This window comes from Bipolaris sorokiniana (assembly GCF_000338995.1).
Source record: "Bipolaris sorokiniana ND90Pr unplaced genomic scaffold COCSAscaffold_1, whole genome shotgun sequence".
Lineage (NCBI taxonomy): Eukaryota > Fungi > Ascomycota > Dothideomycetes > Pleosporales > Pleosporaceae > Bipolaris > Bipolaris sorokiniana.
The window spans coordinates 1,969,303-1,984,292 of record NW_006911895.1 but is presented as its reverse complement, the minus strand read 5'-3'; the positions used below and the strand labels follow the sequence as shown (position 1 = coordinate 1,984,292).

The following is a 14,990-nucleotide window of genomic DNA, read 5'->3' as shown; positions in this document are numbered from 1 at the left end:
GGTTAGCATGCGGGTGACAAATAGCCTTGCAGCGCTCTGAAGCTAACTGGGTAGCTGTTAAGTACTAGATGCGAGGATGGTCTTGAGATTTGCATAGGAGCTATTGCGCACGAGGAAAGAGAGAGCTTTCTCCCCACAGCATGCGAGTAAGGAATGCATGCATAGAACAGGGAATAAAAGCGATATGAGAACGGGGATATAGAATATCTGTGCACAACAAGATTCATACAGCACGACATAGAGGATAGAATAGACCCTGAAAACCACATCCCGCATACCCTCGTATCCACTGTTACCCCACCCCCCACTCTCCCCCTCCTCTCCATCCGACACACAGCATCTCCGGTACCCGTACCCGCACCAATACCCGAACCCCCTCTTATCCATCGTCCCCCTTCCGATTCCCACCCCCCGAATCTCATCACCGAATCCCCCCCCTCACCTCCCCTCTCTCTGTCTCTCTTTCTTTCTCCCCATAAATCGGTTACCGCCCGACGGAAAAGCCAAAGTAACAACTCACTAGCGCCGCTTACTGACGCATGTAGTGTAACCGCTTGTCCCTGTCTCCCCGGCCAATTGTTTTGGCTTACTCAACAGGATATCAGCAAGTGTTTTATGGAACTAGATGACGCTAATGCGGAGATGGACTGATGCGGGTAGGAGGGTATGTAAGGTTCTTTTTGCGGCGGGCGGGTGCGATGGGCGTGTTGATTTAGTGTAGGTGCCTCACCTGTCTTCATAACCGAGACCTTTTCCTTTTGACATGTGTGTATGGGTGGGGAGAGTTACGTAGGGGAATATGGTATAGACAGGTGTGTTAGAGAAGAAAAACGTGTAGTGAAGAGATGACCATGCTTTGCGTTGTCTTTGCTGGCGTGTGATGCTGGGCGTGAGCAGTACAATGCTCACATGCCTGATGGAGATGGCGTAAGATCGAGTTTGGGTAAAGTGGATTTCTTGGGTTAAGGGAGAGGCCGGGGTAACACGGCGGATATGAGATGTGGGAAAATGGTATAAATTTCGAGGTCCGCGGCTGGGGAGTACGGAGTCCAGAGTTTAGTTAACAACAAACTTTGAGCCGAGGTTAGAAGTACTATTATTTAGTTGTATAATGGCTTCGTCATACGATTTCATCATTGTTGGCGGTATGTTTTTCTGTCTTGAGCTTTTCTCCCATATGGACAACCTTCTTCTCTTTCGCTTCATTTTTCTTTACTGATGCATATTTTCTGTCAAAGCCGGTACCGCTGGACCCCTGTTGGTCGACCGCCTCGCTCACACACACGCTGCACCCCGCGTCCTGCTTCTTGAAGCTGGCACTGCACCTAACGGCCCTTACCTGCGCGCTCCGTATCACCGCTACCATGCGCCAGCACTGCGCCCAGACCTGGACCATGGCTATATTACCGAGCCAGAGGAAGCGCTGGGTGGACGACAAGTTGCGTATACGCGCGGAAAGGGGTTGGGTGGGTGCAGTATGGTGAATTTCGCAGTATACCTATATGGTAGTAAGAGGGATTATGAGCGGTGGGATCAGCTTGTCAATGATGACGGAGAAGATGGAGAAGGCACTTTCAAGTGGGATAACGTAAAGAGAGCATTTGAGAAGATTGAGAATTTCGATTCCTCGGGTTCAAAGACGTATCGTCATCTTGCTGACCCTTCAACTGGCCAGCATGGGACCAAGGGCAAGTTAAATGTTGGGCTGCCGCCCATTCTGGAGACGGCTGTCCAGCCACAGATGGAGGCGCTGATGCAGGCGGGGGAGAAGTTGAATTTGGACCCAAACTCTGGAGATCCAGTAGGCATCAGTATTTTCCCAGCCACGTATGCTAAGCAAGGGAGGTGTACGAGTGCGACTGCCCATTTGACTGATCCGCCAAAAAATCTTGAGATTTGGACGGACGCAAAGGTGACGAAATTGCTGTGGGAAGGGAAGAAGGTCGTTGGGGTTGTGACGGAAGACGGACGAGAAGGTATGTTTTGGTCCCTTCTTCGGACTTCGACTAAATGTGGAATTGGATATGAGATCAGAACAGCAAGATGCTAATATACAGTAGCAACCGCCAAAAACGAAGTCATCGTTTGTGCCGGGGCAATCGATTCACCTCGGCTGCTCCTTCTCAACGGTATCGGGCCCAAGTCCGAACTCGAAGCCCTCGGAATCGACGTCAAAGTGGACTTGCCCGGTGTAGGCAAAAATCTCCATGATCATGTGTTGACCTTTATAAGTGTCGAAGTCAATGGAAGCGTCAACGACAAGTATGCCTTTGAGAGCAATCCCGAAATCGTTGCCGAAGCAGAAAAGGCCTGGGAAAAGGATCATTCCGGCGCCTTGGCGATCCACAACTCAGCTCTATGGGGCGGGTTTCTCAAACTACCAGAACTAGAAACGTTTGAAGAGTACAAAGCACTGCCCAAGGATTTCCAGGAATTTCTCTCAAAAGACGAAGTCCCGACGTACGAGCTGATAGCAAACTCGGCTCTGTGGCCTCCTGGAACGAAGCTCACAGAAGGCAACACATATATGAGCTTCATTGCATTCCTCATGAATCCGCTGTCGAGAGGGAGTGTGACTTTGCGATCCAAAGATGCAGCCGATAAGCCTGCCATCAAGCTCAACTACCTTACTCACCCATACGATGCCCGTGTGTTCCGCGAAGCAGTCCGAAACACATGGAATAAACTTACCACCTCAACCGCCCTTGCACCGTACATTGTACGCAAAATCCTTGCGCCAGAGTCAATGTCGGATGAATCCATTGATGCGTTCGCGAAAGAGAACGCTAATACGGTGTGGCATGCTGCTGGTACGTGCAAGATGGGAAAAAATGACGATAAAGAAGCGGTAGTAGACAAAAATTTCAAAGTACGGGGTGTAGAAGGTCTGAGAGTGGTGGATATGAGTGTTGCGCCAGTTACGACAAATAACCATACGCAGGCGACTGCATATCTGGTTGGGCAGATTGCCAGCGAAAGGTTGATCAAGGAGTACGGATTGGACAAGTAGTTTGAGAGAAAGTCCCAAAGGAGATGGTTGACACTCGAGTTAAGACATGCTTAATGTTTCTTCTGTTGTATTAGGTGACAGCATGTGACCATTGTGATCTTAGAGTAAGGAAAAAAGCAAGAGAAGCAACACGGGCTGCTCGTGCAGAAGCGGCTGAAACTCTCAGACGTGTCAAAGAAAAAGTACAAGTTCATCGTGGTAGAGGGTGGCAATTGTACAGTAGAATTGAGAAGAGGGAATCAAATAGCCCAGAATGACGTACATGACTTGCCGCTATACTAGAAGCGGTATGGTCATGCATGTTCATGAACGGTGAATCTTGTCAAGGTGGGGGGCTGGGGGCAAGATCTCGGTATCGGCATGGCAATTGACTCGCGATGCAAAAGCTAGCCAATATACCCCATGGCAACAATGTGTAGTGGAGAGGAGGCGAGAAGAAGCGTGCCCTGAAATGACGGGTTCACGGCATGCACTGCGTAACCCTCAGCCTTGAGCGGAGACGGCTAGCCTGGGCGCTCCAATTGTTCGCTACTACGCCCGTTCCGCCATCACGCTATCATGGAAATATTAGCTTGGTCAAGAAATCTGCCATGACACAGCTCTAGGGCATTTTTTAGCCATGGCAGAGATTTCTGCGACACGGACAGACCGAGAGACGAGCTCCAACGTACGGACAAGGCCTAGTGCCGCTTCTCAACGATGTCATACAGTATGCCAGGATGATAACATGGCAACCAATAAGCTCTCTGTCGCTAAATGTCTACCGCCTCGGAGCCTGATGCTGTTGGACGGACGGTAGTTGCATCAATCAACAGGATCCTAGTATCCACCGCTTAGACCCGTTTTCACCAGTAACTCGAGCGTGGCGCGGAAGGGACGCACTTCCCCACTCATATAACACATTGTCCCACAGTACCAGCTTGTAACTTGTCATACTCACGCGGCGACTTGACCTCGCCCATCCCACACGCAAGTCCCTGAGGACCAGCTTCTGAAAGCCGGTTCTGATATCTACACCCAACATGGACGCCAACCATCCCGAGAATAAACTAGATCACGTCGCTGGTGACGATAAATTCCCGGTCGACACGTCGATTCCCGAGCGCAAGACTGGAAATTCCAGCGAAGATGAGGAAATTGTTGCGACCAAATCCCACCCCCAGGTTGAAATTCCCATTTACAATGACGTCGAGCGTGTCGATCAAACAGACCTATCCTTTGCTGCGATTCTCAAGGGCACTGCTGCGAACCCGCTCAACGTATTCGAAAAGAAAGCAGCACTCATCAATGTTGAAATAGACAAGTTTGGGATGGGTAGATACCAGATATGCATCTGGTTTCTCTGCGGTTTCGGTTACTTCCTTGATCTTGCTTGGGCTCAAGGTGTTGGTTTGATCGTCACTTCCATTTACCAAGAAGTGAGTATCTGAAAAGCACTCAATGATATACGCCTGACGTAAATCATAGATGGATGTCCCTGCTGCGCAGCAAGGAAACATATTTTCTATTGCAAACGCAGGCTTGGCTGTCGGTGCACTCTTCTTCGGCCTCGCCGTAGATGTCATTGGTCGCAAATGGGCTTTTAACTTGACTTGCCTGATCACCTCAATCTTTGGACTCTTGTTGGTACGCTTCCTGATCTCGAAATCAACTTCCATTCCCTAATATTCAACCAGGCTGCTCCCAAGTTCAACTATAGTGCGATATGTGCTATCTACTTCCTCGCATCGCTAGGTTTAGGAGGCAACATTCCCATCGACGCCACAATTGCTCTTGAATTTCTGCCACACAACCGCCGCTTTCTTGTTGCGCTTCTATCCATGTGGCAACCTATTGGAGTCGCCATTGCATCCGTCATTGCCTATGGTACGACAGCAAAGTGGCGCTGCGACCCTAACCTGCCTTCTTGCGTGCGCGCTGGTGACGGCGAAGCTTGTTGTACAGTGGACGACAACATGGGTTGGCGCTACAACATCATTGTTCTCGGCTGTATGACATTGGCGGTATTCATCCTTCGTTTCTTCGTCTTCCGTTTTCATGAATCGCCCAAGTTTTTGCTTGCTAGGGGCAAAGAGGCTGAAGCCGTTGAGGTTCTCCACAAAATCGCCAAGTTCAACAAGCAGCCACCGCCAACGTTGACAGTGGACATGTTTGCTGCTATTGATGACGCAGCTACTAATGCAACATCTGGCGCACATGCTAGAGCAGAGGCCCCTGCAGGCACCAAAGCGACAACGAAGAAGGTTATTCAAGGCTTTGGCAAGGAATTGAAGCGTCTCAAGGGCATCTTCGATAACAAGCTATCTGCTTACATCTTCATTTTGCTGGCACTCACCTACATGGTAAGTTGGATGATCTAACCTCGCGCCATCTTACTAAGTCCATTTCAGGGAGACTACTGGTCATTCAACCTTGCAGGAGCTTTCCTCCCAATCATCCTCTACAACAACAATGTCTCAGACGGCAGATCAAGCGTAAGCGATACTTATGAACAGTATATGATCATCTATTTCCCTGGTATCATTGGTGCAGTCCTCGCGCTGTTTTCCGTTCAGATGCCATTGCTAGGCCGTAAATGGTCGCTTGTCTTTTCTGCTCTCTGCCAGGGAATTTCCATGGCCATGTATACCCAGGTATCTTCGACAGCAGCATATGTTGGCCTCAATGCTCTCGAGTACATCATGCAAACGGTAAGTACCGAAGAATCTATACATTGACTCAATTACTGATTGAGTTGCAGTATTTCAACGCTGTTTTATATGCTTCTGCCCCAGAACTCTTCGATACTACGTACCGAGGAAGTGTTAGCGGTATCCTATCATGTTTGGGTCGCATAGCTGGAATCGTCGCACCGTATGCTGGAGCTCAATTCCTTGCAGAAAAGAGCGCTGGTATTCTTTGGCTAGGTGCTGGTGGTATCTGGCTTTCCGCGCTACTAATGTGCTTCTTGCCAGTAGAGATGAGGAACAGGCAGATGTTCTAGACGAATACGACGCCCTTTACAGCACCGAGTTCCGATTCGAGAAGTCATTCCTGATACTCCAGTACTTTAGATTTCAATAAAATGGCTGTAGACGTACGTTGTGTTAGAGAATACCTCTGCGGATCGTATCTATGCCAGATTCATCGCAAACTATCCTACGGCCGGTGATGTAGCTTCTGCACCCCTGGGATTATCGAAGTAACGAAACGATACCAGCAGAGGCCCTAAAAAGACAGAGATGAATACATTCCTGAAACGGAATACTAACTCTCCTCTAGCTCCAACTCACTCCTCACCAATCAAATCTGTCCTCCCTCTAAACCTACACCTCTCCACCCTCTCCTTCGATATCAAAAAACTCTCCGGAAACCACCCCGGTACCCCCTCCACTCCACCCCCCTCAATCATATCCACCAACGCCTCCGCCGACTTCAAGCAAAGCACCATCCCATGCCCATTAAACCCAGCCGAAACCCACACTCCCTTTTTCCCAGGAGCCTCACCTACGAACGGCTGTCCATCCGCCGTCGCCCCCATAATCCCCGTCCACTCGCTCTCCACACGCTTCCCTGCCTCTGCATCCGCCGTCTCGCCCCAGTTCTCCTTACCGTGGTACCCCGTTAGGGTTTCACGGAGGTACGCAGAGATAGCTGGGTTCAGCGAGGCGTCGTCTACGATTCCGAATTCGGATGCGCCGCCGTCCGGGAGGCGCGCGAGACCGCCTCCGATGACGATGTGCTGGCTGCCCGAGGGGAGCGGGCGCGGAATCATGTATTCGTAGCCGTCGCGGCCGATGAAGGAGTAGGTTGTTGGGAGGGGAGTGGGGAGTTTGGTGGCGCTGCCTGGGCGCTGTACGGTGATTTGTCCGCGCATGGGAACTATGGCGCCTTGGAGTTCTTTGAGGATGTAGGGGGTGTAACCGTTTGATGCGACGATGACGTGGGCTGCTGAGATGGTGGTGTGTTTGGTTATGATGTCCCATCGGGCGATGTTGTCGTTGCCGGTTTGCTTGGATGGTTGTATGCTATCGACAGTTGTGTTGGTGCATAATTGCAGGCCTTTCTTGACGCATCTTGACAATACGCTCGTAGTGAAGCGGTATGCGTGCACGCGACCTGCGACGTATTCGAAAGCTCCTTCCAGCTTTTCTGACTCTTTCAGTGTAGAATTAGAGAACTCTGGTGCAACAAAGAATTGTTCTTGTACTTGTGCTGTGTCTTCATAAATTCGGTACCATGCAGCTTTACCGACTTCCGTCTCATGTTCCTCGGTGTCATCACGCAATGCTTGGATAGCTGTTTTCCCCGCCTCAAAAGCAGATTTATCGTAGATAAGGTCGACAGTGTTGCAAAGCTTGTTTTCGCAGTCGATGCCCAATGTTTCGGCTAGTTGATGCGTTTCGATAATGTTTGCGTACTCTAGTCTTGCAATCTTGAGCGCCTCTTGTTTGCCAAGGGTCTTAGCGTGTTGCATATAAGTCCGATAACTTGCTGCTTTCGTATGCCCGCCATTACGACCTGTCGCACCCGAACAGGTTTCACGTGCTTCCAACATCACTATACGTGCATTTGGTCTCTTTTCGATAAGGTTGTGAGCGATCATGGTACCCGAGATACCAGAACCAATGATCGCGTAATCGTAAGGTTTGGTGGGCTTATCGGTCTCGGATTCGATGACATTGGCAAGAGGCGATCGTGGAACTTGCCAGTATGAAGGTAGTGGGCTTGCGATTGGTGGCAAGACAGGAATACTGGCTCGTTCCTCCATGGCTGTTTCGGGTCGTTGATGATGCGATTACTTCCTTGTGTTTCAATAGAGTATCGTATTTGTTCAGTCAGTATAAGTTTGCATGCGTGCAAAGTAGATAGTACAAAAACGTATAGCAAGGTAGACATAGAGGTTATGGTACAGTCCGAAAGTGGGGTTGGGTATGGGTCGGCTACACATTCTTCTTTGAGTTAGACGCGTCGACTGTATCTAGCACTGTAACCCTGCGAATCCACCACCACGAAGACTACTATTGGTTTTTGAATACTTAGAATTATTCTGTATGAAACTTTGTCATAGCTAAACACTTACTCCATATTAGCAGCAGATATCGCCATCAGTTAGTAAAAGAACCGAAGCCAGAATTGAAGAGATATATCACAGAGCTCACTGTTAACGATATTCAGCGAGAGCGTAGTAACTGAGAGGCAATCATGATGCTATCAACAGAAATATGTTTGAATCGGTGTTAAAAACGTCCTGATAAGAGCAACCGGTGTGGGTCTTTTCAAACCGCTGACATGCCTGCTTATTGGCGGAAAGATCGGGGTAAAGACAACCGATCGTGATGTGCAAAGATTGAATCATTATTCCAGAAGAGTTACACAGATATTTGTCAATGCAAAGGCTATCACAACTGTCGTCGCAGCTAACCCACTGTCTTGAACGCACTGAAGATCAGGCGGGCGTAGACAGGACTACTAGTAATAATTCTACCCCGCTTCAGATCGACCACGGCAACTGTGCAACCATAAACACGTATCCCAACATGGCGAAGACCAAAGTCGTTGTCACGCGCCAGCTCATCGACGAGGCTCAGAAATTACTAGATGCGAAGAATGAGAGCCTAGAAATTGTGCAATGGCAGTCGGAAAAGGTAAGTTCACGTTCGGAGGCAGCAAGGTTGCAGACGGCTAATGTGCATATCTGCAGCCCTGCGACAGATCTTGGCTCCTGCAAAACGTCAAAGGAGCAACTGGAATTCTGGTGATGTTAACAGACAAAGTTGATGAAGAGCTTCTAGAGGCTGCCGGGCCTCAACTGAAAGCAATTGCCTCTTTCTCCGTCGGCACCGACCACGTTGACCGAGATGCACTGAAGAAGCGCAACATACGGCTTGGCTACACCCCAACATGCCTTACCGATGCTGTTGCAGATCTCACTGTCATGCTCATTCTAATGGCGCAAAGGAGAGGTGGAGAGTCTATTGCGAAAGTTGCCAGAGGAGAGTGGCCTCAAATGCCGTGGCACCCTCTGCTCATGACGGGTCCGCAAATTCGAGGCTCGACAGTAGGATTTCTGGGCTTTGGACGAATCGCACAAGCTTCCCTGCAGAGACTCTTGCCCTTTGGTATCAAGCGCGTCATCTATCTCACCTCTAAGCCCGGACAACCCGCCAGAGAGGACCATTTCGGTCTACTCCAGAACTCTAACATCCCCATTGAGCCGGCTACAAGCGCTGATCAGCTCGCTCAAGAAAGCGACGTTGTAATTGTTGGATGCGCTCTGACTCCATCGACTAAACACCTAATCAGTACAGACTTCTTCTCGAAGATGAAGAAACTATCAGTCATCGTCAATATTGCTCGAGGGCCCATCATCGACACGGATGCTTTAGTCAAGGCGCTGGATGAAGAGCAGATCTTTGGTGCTGGTTTGGATGTCATAGAGAACGAACCAAATATCACAGCTGATCATCCGATCTTGAAGCAGCCAAGAGCTGTTCTTGTACCGCATATTGGGAGCGCGACAATAGAGACACGTGAGCAGATGGCGACTGAGAGCGTGAAGAATCTACTTGCAGGGTTATCGGGAGAGGAAATGATAAATGAGTTGCATCTCTGAGGTACGACAGGACTACATTGATGGATGGTAGATGTTTCAAGACTAGTCATGTGATCTAATGATTTAGAATTCATTGCACTCGTGTTGTTCGAAATCGATAAAAATTTTCAACCCATCTATCATTGAAGCAATTTTAAATGTTCCAGCTGTCCAGGTGTTCATAGCGAATTACAAAAACTGTAGTGGTTCACATACTCCTTCACCCTCGACGACTCCCTATGTCTTCCGTAACCTTAACTTCAATGCATCTCTAACTTTCCTGCCAAATGATCGCCCATCAAATCTTTGCAAAGCTGCGTATATGAGTGCAAATGTAATCCAACACTCAACAATTGCTGCAATGATTACCAATACGATCAGCGCAGGGTGCATCTTATGAATACTGCACTTCGTGGTGTTTGTGAATTTTGATACAATAGTTCGAGGCGTTTTTGAATGCGCTAAAAAAGAGATATATTCGAGGGCTTCGATATTGCAGTCTGGTTAGGTACCGTGATGTGCTTGAAGGCCACTTTGCTGGTTGTATGAGAAGTTGTTGATAAAAAAAGACTTTATAACTACGTAAAATTGGTGTTATGGTATTTACATTGCTTTTTGTAATTACAGAGTAGTAAATTACTGTATGGTGAAGCGAAAACTAAGAACCGCAAGACTATGACTCTTGATTCTGTTGCTGGCATGCTCAAGGAGTGGCTGCAAACAAATCCAATTGACATCACTTTTCACAAACTTTTGCTTTATGTACGACATTCAATAATAGCGTATTCCGCGAATTCTCACATTGATAATTGAATATTAGGTTAGGGTATTGACAAAAACACTCTCTTTATCTACACTGCGCCCCCAAAATACAGGCTGCTCAAATGAGCTTGAAGCCACCAGGAACATGCGTCTGGAACACGCCTTGTGGGTCATACTTGTCCGCCACCTTGTACATCTTCCTTAACTCCTTCTTTCCGTAGCTTCCAAGAGGATCTTGGAAAGATGCGGCAAAGTTCAGGTACTTATAGGGGTGGTAGACGCCCTCCTTCTTGGTAATATCCTCAACCAGCTTCACGAGGTCAATCAGTCCCTCTTCAAAGCCATCAGCCGCAGCAGCATTCTCAAAGGTGAAGATGATTTGCAGGAATACCAGGTCCTTCTCGGGGGTTTCCTCTGGCCCGAAACCGAGACTGTTTGGCGCGGTGCCGTTTCGTGGAGGAGCGGGAAGAGCTTGGAAAGTAATCTCAGCGATGGGCTTTGCAGAAGCGTACTGCTCGGAGATCTCGGGGATAATCTTTCTCCACATATCATGAATGCTGTGCATGATAGTAGGCGAAATCTTGAATGAGGTGGTTGCCCAGATGGTTCGTTGAGGGTTTGCGGAAACTTGTCGCGAGGCGTTCCTCGTGTGCTCACTGATGGGAGCCTCGACTCTACCGTTCATGACCTGAGGCTGTACATCAATGATCGCTTTCAACGCGCCCGGCTTCTCTGTTGGCTTGGTGTGCCACATGATGCTGACTGGGTTGAAAGTACCAGCTGTGTGGTTGTATCGTACAGTGACCCAGCCAGCTGCATAGGGATCATATTCACCGCTCTTGAAATCTGTGTACGCTGAAAGCAGAGCTGCAGTAGCATTGGGCCCATACACAGTTCTGCCACCCCAGATTGAGCGTGCAGGGTAAGTCTTGAGGTCGAAGCGAGTGACGATACCAAAGTTGTTCTGACCACCCTTGAGAGCAGCATAGAGATCAGAGTGGGATGTGGAGTTTGCGTTGACGAGTTTGCCGTTGGCGAGTGCGACTTCGAAGTTTACCACCGCATCACATGCCCACCCGTGTTCGGGACTTAGAAATGAAATACCTCCTAAAGAGCAAAGTTAACTTCTGAACCAAGGTCGTCCAAGAAAAGGCAGTTTTACTTACCACCAGTCAGAAATCCAGCAGTTCCTACAACTCCGATACGTCCACCCATAGCAGTGAGGTTGCGCTTCTCAGCGGTATCATAAACGTCTTGCCACAACGCTCCAGCACCGACTTGTACTACTTGATCACCTTTTGCAACCTCGACCTTCTTCAAGCTCTGCATATCGATCGTAACACCATCATCGATGTTGTTGGATCCTGCATTTGCATTGTGACCTCCACCCTTGATGGCAAACTTGGTGCAGTTGGTTTGCGCTAGGATCGAGACAGCCGTGGATACATCTTGTGATGTACTAGGACGGACGATACAAGAAGGATGTAAGCGAAGCTGGAGAAAGGGATATGACTGAATCGAGGCGTTGTAAGTCTGTGCTGAGGGATAAAAGGTGTTGTTTGGAAGGGCAGATGATAGCTCTTGGCATGCGTTACACGAATACGAATACGCAGCAGCTGTGCTGGCAAGCCAGGTGATCGAGGAGAGTGCTAAGAAACGCATCTTGAACCTAAGAAGGATTGAAGTGAGCGAAATTGGTTGGACATTCTTGCAATCGCCAGAGCGTCTTTCTTCTTAAACATCTTGCAACGTCCGGGAAACAGTACAAAAAAACATGTCCGAAGCAACAGAGCTTCCTGGTATCTTAGCGCATTAGTCGCCGGTTCCCGAATACGAGAATTAATATGTGGCGCTTGCACTTTCCGCCCTGTTTGGTCAGCCGCAGCTGACATGGACCTCTGTGATTGGCTGGCCTGAGCGCGGGCATCTAAATCTGGAAGTAAAAGCAGACAGTAAGGTTTACACGACATGCTTATACCGACCGTTTCGCATCGCAAACGCGGGGAGCCGGGGATGATTCAATAAAGCGATGCGGAGATGGGCGTTGAAGGGTCCATGAAGTAGGGTATATTTGGCGAAGTCAGCGGTGAATGCATAAGAAATCGGCACTGCCGCATCAGGCCCGACATCGTGAGGCACGAGAAAAGAGACATGTTGGTACCACGCTAATTGTTGGAGCCGATTGTCGGGATCATCAAGAAAAAAATATGATGAGGGCGCTGGGGGCAGATCATAGTCAGTTTCCGATTGTTTCTTGTTCACTAGTTTGTATGTATTTTCTTTTAACCCCTGAATCTCTGTTGTTCCAACTTCGTGAGATCCATTTCTGGAAAATGCTTCGATTGTTTCTCCCGTGGCGTTATCTCTAGAGTAAGCGGTAGGGTCCATTGATTACGGGCGCATCGTGCTGGAGGCGCAGGTCGTTAACCACTTTCTGTTAAGCTGTATCGACGGTTGATGCTTTGAATGTAGTCTTCTGGATTACACTAGCCTTATTAGAAGCTCATATTATAGTACAGTAAGTAGGAAATTCCAGAATCCCTTTCGACACTTCAGATGTGATTTTAACAGGCACTACTATTGAAAGACGCTCAGATTCAATGATCTTCGTTCACAGCCTTTCTCGGGTTGAAGTCTCGCCTAATTTCCCCTTCATTTCCATGATCTTATTAATTCCTTTTCGGGAAACGCACATGACAATCAACAAGTATGAGAGAATCGAGTAGCTTTTTTAAACATTCCGTTGAGGACTCCATAGCCACAGCACCATGATACCGCCAGCTAGATATCTAGATAAGCACCTTGATCTAATAAAGAATCGCATCGAGGCCCAGTGGTATAGATTGTATATCATGATAACGTGAGGCATGAGATCTGCAAACTCTGACTCCTTTTTTTGGCGTAGAACCCTTGGGATCGGTAAAAACTTACTTTTTGACTTGGAGAATGCTTACCTGAAAAGAAGCTTTCACTCTATAGTGGCAGGACATACCGATCGGGTATCTGTTAGTGCATGGAATAGTTGCACAAAAAGCTGGGCTTGTTCCCAGCAATAGAGCGTATCATGGTTGCAAGGTTGAGCACGTACCTATTGAGATATCAGAGAATGTCACTAGAGTCAGGGAACCAAAATATCTTGATGCATAGATTCTTCGTGTGGGTAAAACCGGTGACTAGAGTGAAGTACTGATCTAACATGGCAAAGTAGCTCATAGGCCGATAGAGCTAGCTTTCAATGATTTCCCCAAAATTTAGACATCCCCATGCGAGAGACCAGGAACATATGCCATTCATAACGAGAAAAAAGTTCCCTCAAGTTTCGCTACGACTCTCGACCTGGCGTGAAGAGCGAAATTTGGCCGACAAAGAAGAGTATGATAGAGAATATTGCGACAGAGCTGTATGCGACGGCAACCTGAATGAGAGTATCAGTGGAATGTACCATAAAAATGACCGAGCCAGCGTACCTTAGTATTGTCATCCCAGACGTACGGATGATCTAAATGCGTGGTTGCGGACCACACATGCAGGAACATACCGATGATCATGCAAAGAGTGGCAGAAGTGAGGAACATAACGGGCATCTGCCAGGTAAAGATCTGCAGATGGCTAGGTGCTCTACGACCGGTTTTCGAAGAATGCCTTCTCTCGCCGTTGGTCTTCTGAAGAATTTTGCGTATGTTGGCTAGTCCATCACGGTGCGAGGAAAGACGGTGTAGTCGAACAGTTTGGTCGGCAGCTGTGAGAATACTGAACAGCGAAAGAATGATACCGCAGTACCAGGATGTCCTCACTGGCCATGGTGACTGTTCACCATTTGGCAAGATGGAGGGCCAACTTCCCGTGGATGTGAGGACTCCAGCGAGAAGAGCGGACTGTAACATGTCAGCTCAGTATTGATCTTCACAATCCCTCTAGCCATTAATAAACTTCGACCCATTCGCTGCTTTCAGTGCCTAAGGCACCATGACACAGAACACGTGGCATTACGATAAATCTCGATTCTCGTACGTACCACAACGCCCACGAAGTTCAGCTCGCTTAGTTTGTTGTCTCTCCACTTTATGGTAAGATCATCCTTCTCATTCTCGTCCTCAGTATTCAGCAGAATCTCGATAGGATCATACGTAGTCGAATCTGGGGCGTAAATGCCGCCACCAAAGAATCTGAGCAGCCGCAGTACCGACCATCTCCTTTTGTCGGAATCAATGTCATCTCCGATCCTTTGGTGTGAGGAACATCCAAGGAGTGGTGTCCGCGAGCCGGAAGAGCCTCCATCCTCGATATCTGCCGAATGCGTCATAGCTCAAAGCGATGCCTCGGCTCAGTAGTGGGGTATTGGTGGAACTATCAATGACGACGTGTATCCTCAATATCGGACCGACAGACATGCGCACAAAAAACGAAGACAATTAGTAGTTGAAAAAACGAGTAGTAGTACTTCTGTTAAATTTATACCATGTAGCAGTTTGTTGCCGGTTTCTGAAGCGAGTAATAGGTCTCGTGCCCTTTACAATGACGCAGTACCTACGGTATATAATTTTGGCCAATCAACGTGCTGTCTGGGTTTGTCGACCTGATGGGCGAATCACATTAAGGCACGATCGCACATTGCTGCCGTGACCAGATTCATGGACGATCTGT

The 14,990-nt window shown here is 48.4% G+C and overlaps 7 protein-coding genes across 7 annotated transcripts; 4 read left to right on the top strand and 3 right to left on the bottom strand.

The window, feature by feature from the left end:
- Positions 1–1,111: 1,111 nt before the first annotated feature.
- On the top strand, positions 1,112–3,010 carry COCSADRAFT_166645 (uncharacterized protein; the record flags this gene model as incomplete). Its single annotated transcript, XM_007696743.1, has 3 exons — positions 1,112–1,145; positions 1,239–1,976; positions 2,061–3,010. 3 exons carry the CDS (start codon positions 1,112–1,114, stop codon positions 3,008–3,010), a joined length of 1,722 nt encoding a protein of 573 aa, XP_007694933.1.
- Positions 3,011–3,921: 911 nt separating this feature from the next.
- On the top strand, positions 3,922–6,136 carry COCSADRAFT_212544 (uncharacterized protein). Its single transcript, XM_007696742.1, has 5 exons — positions 3,922–4,428; positions 4,478–4,636; positions 4,687–5,352; positions 5,401–5,700; positions 5,751–6,136. The coding sequence occupies exons 1-5, from the start codon at positions 4,033–4,035 to the stop codon at positions 5,991–5,993; spliced, it is 1,764 nt and encodes a 587-aa protein (XP_007694932.1). The 5' UTR covers positions 3,922–4,032; the 3' UTR covers positions 5,994–6,136.
- COCSADRAFT_177378 (uncharacterized protein) lies at positions 6,057–7,864 on the bottom strand. The gene has a single exon (XM_007696741.1). It carries the CDS (start codon positions 7,758–7,760, stop codon positions 6,279–6,281), a length of 1,482 nt encoding a protein of 493 aa, XP_007694931.1. The 5' UTR covers positions 7,761–7,864; the 3' UTR covers positions 6,057–6,278.
- Positions 7,865–8,485: 621 nt separating this feature from the next.
- On the top strand, positions 8,486–9,720 carry COCSADRAFT_32351 (uncharacterized protein). The gene is made up of 2 exons (XM_007696078.1): positions 8,486–8,637; positions 8,694–9,720. Exons 1-2 carry the CDS (start codon positions 8,530–8,532, stop codon positions 9,603–9,605), a joined length of 1,020 nt encoding a protein of 339 aa, XP_007694268.1. The 5' UTR covers positions 8,486–8,529; the 3' UTR covers positions 9,606–9,720.
- A 643-nt stretch (positions 9,721–10,363) lies between these two features.
- Positions 10,364–12,096, bottom strand: COCSADRAFT_106463 (uncharacterized protein). The gene is made up of 2 exons (XM_007696740.1): positions 11,513–12,096; positions 10,364–11,453 (listed from the first exon to the last, which is right to left on the bottom strand). The coding sequence occupies exons 1-2, from the start codon at positions 12,006–12,008 to the stop codon at positions 10,465–10,467; spliced, it is 1,485 nt and encodes a 494-aa protein (XP_007694930.1). The 5' UTR covers positions 12,009–12,096; the 3' UTR covers positions 10,364–10,464.
- A 328-nt stretch (positions 12,097–12,424) lies between these two features.
- COCSADRAFT_212530 (uncharacterized protein) lies at positions 12,425–12,940 on the top strand. Its single transcript, XM_007696739.1, has 2 exons — positions 12,425–12,864; positions 12,934–12,940. Exon 1 carries the CDS (start codon positions 12,437–12,439, stop codon positions 12,713–12,715), a length of 279 nt encoding a protein of 92 aa, XP_007694929.1. The 5' UTR covers positions 12,425–12,436; the 3' UTR covers positions 12,716–12,864; positions 12,934–12,940.
- A 524-nt stretch (positions 12,941–13,464) lies between these two features.
- COCSADRAFT_32349 (uncharacterized protein) lies at positions 13,465–14,798 on the bottom strand. The gene is made up of 3 exons (XM_007696077.1): positions 14,362–14,798; positions 13,814–14,221; positions 13,465–13,761 (listed from the first exon to the last, which is right to left on the bottom strand). The coding sequence occupies exons 1-3, from the start codon at positions 14,647–14,649 to the stop codon at positions 13,669–13,671; spliced, it is 789 nt and encodes a 262-aa protein (XP_007694267.1). The 5' UTR covers positions 14,650–14,798; the 3' UTR covers positions 13,465–13,668.
- Between the last annotated feature and the right edge of the window lie 192 nt (positions 14,799–14,990).

Coding starts and splice junctions, on each gene's coding strand:
- COCSADRAFT_212544 (XM_007696742.1), top strand. CDS start 4,033: ATGGACGCCAACCATCCCGAGAATAAACTAGATCACGTCGCTGGTGAC. Junction 4,429..4,477: donor TCACTTCCATTTACCAAGAA/GTGAGTATCTGA, acceptor CGTAAATCATAG/ATGGATGTCCCTGCTGCGCA. Junction 4,637..4,686: donor CAATCTTTGGACTCTTGTTG/GTACGCTTCCTG, acceptor ATATTCAACCAG/GCTGCTCCCAAGTTCAACTA.
- COCSADRAFT_177378 (XM_007696741.1), bottom strand. CDS start 7,760: ATGGAGGAACGAGCCAGTATTCCTGTCTTGCCACCAATCGCAAGCCCA.
- COCSADRAFT_32351 (XM_007696078.1), top strand. CDS start 8,530: ATGGCGAAGACCAAAGTCGTTGTCACGCGCCAGCTCATCGACGAGGCT. Junction 8,638..8,693: donor TGCAATGGCAGTCGGAAAAG/GTAAGTTCACGT, acceptor GCATATCTGCAG/CCCTGCGACAGATCTTGGCT.
- COCSADRAFT_106463 (XM_007696740.1), bottom strand. CDS start 12,008: ATGCGTTTCTTAGCACTCTCCTCGATCACCTGGCTTGCCAGCACAGCT. Junction 11,454..11,512: donor TGCTGGATTTCTGACTGGTG/GTAAGTAAAACT, acceptor TTTGCTCTTTAG/GAGGTATTTCATTTCTAAGT.
- COCSADRAFT_212530 (XM_007696739.1), top strand. CDS start 12,437: ATGCATAAGAAATCGGCACTGCCGCATCAGGCCCGACATCGTGAGGCA.
- COCSADRAFT_32349 (XM_007696077.1), bottom strand. CDS start 14,649: ATGACGCATTCGGCAGATATCGAGGATGGAGGCTCTTCCGGCTCGCGG. Junction 14,222..14,361: donor TGAACTTCGTGGGCGTTGTG/GTACGTACGAGA, acceptor GACATGTTACAG/TCCGCTCTTCTCGCTGGAGT. Junction 13,762..13,813: donor TCTGGGATGACAATACTAAG/GTACGCTGGCTC, acceptor ACTCTCATTCAG/GTTGCCGTCGCATACAGCTC.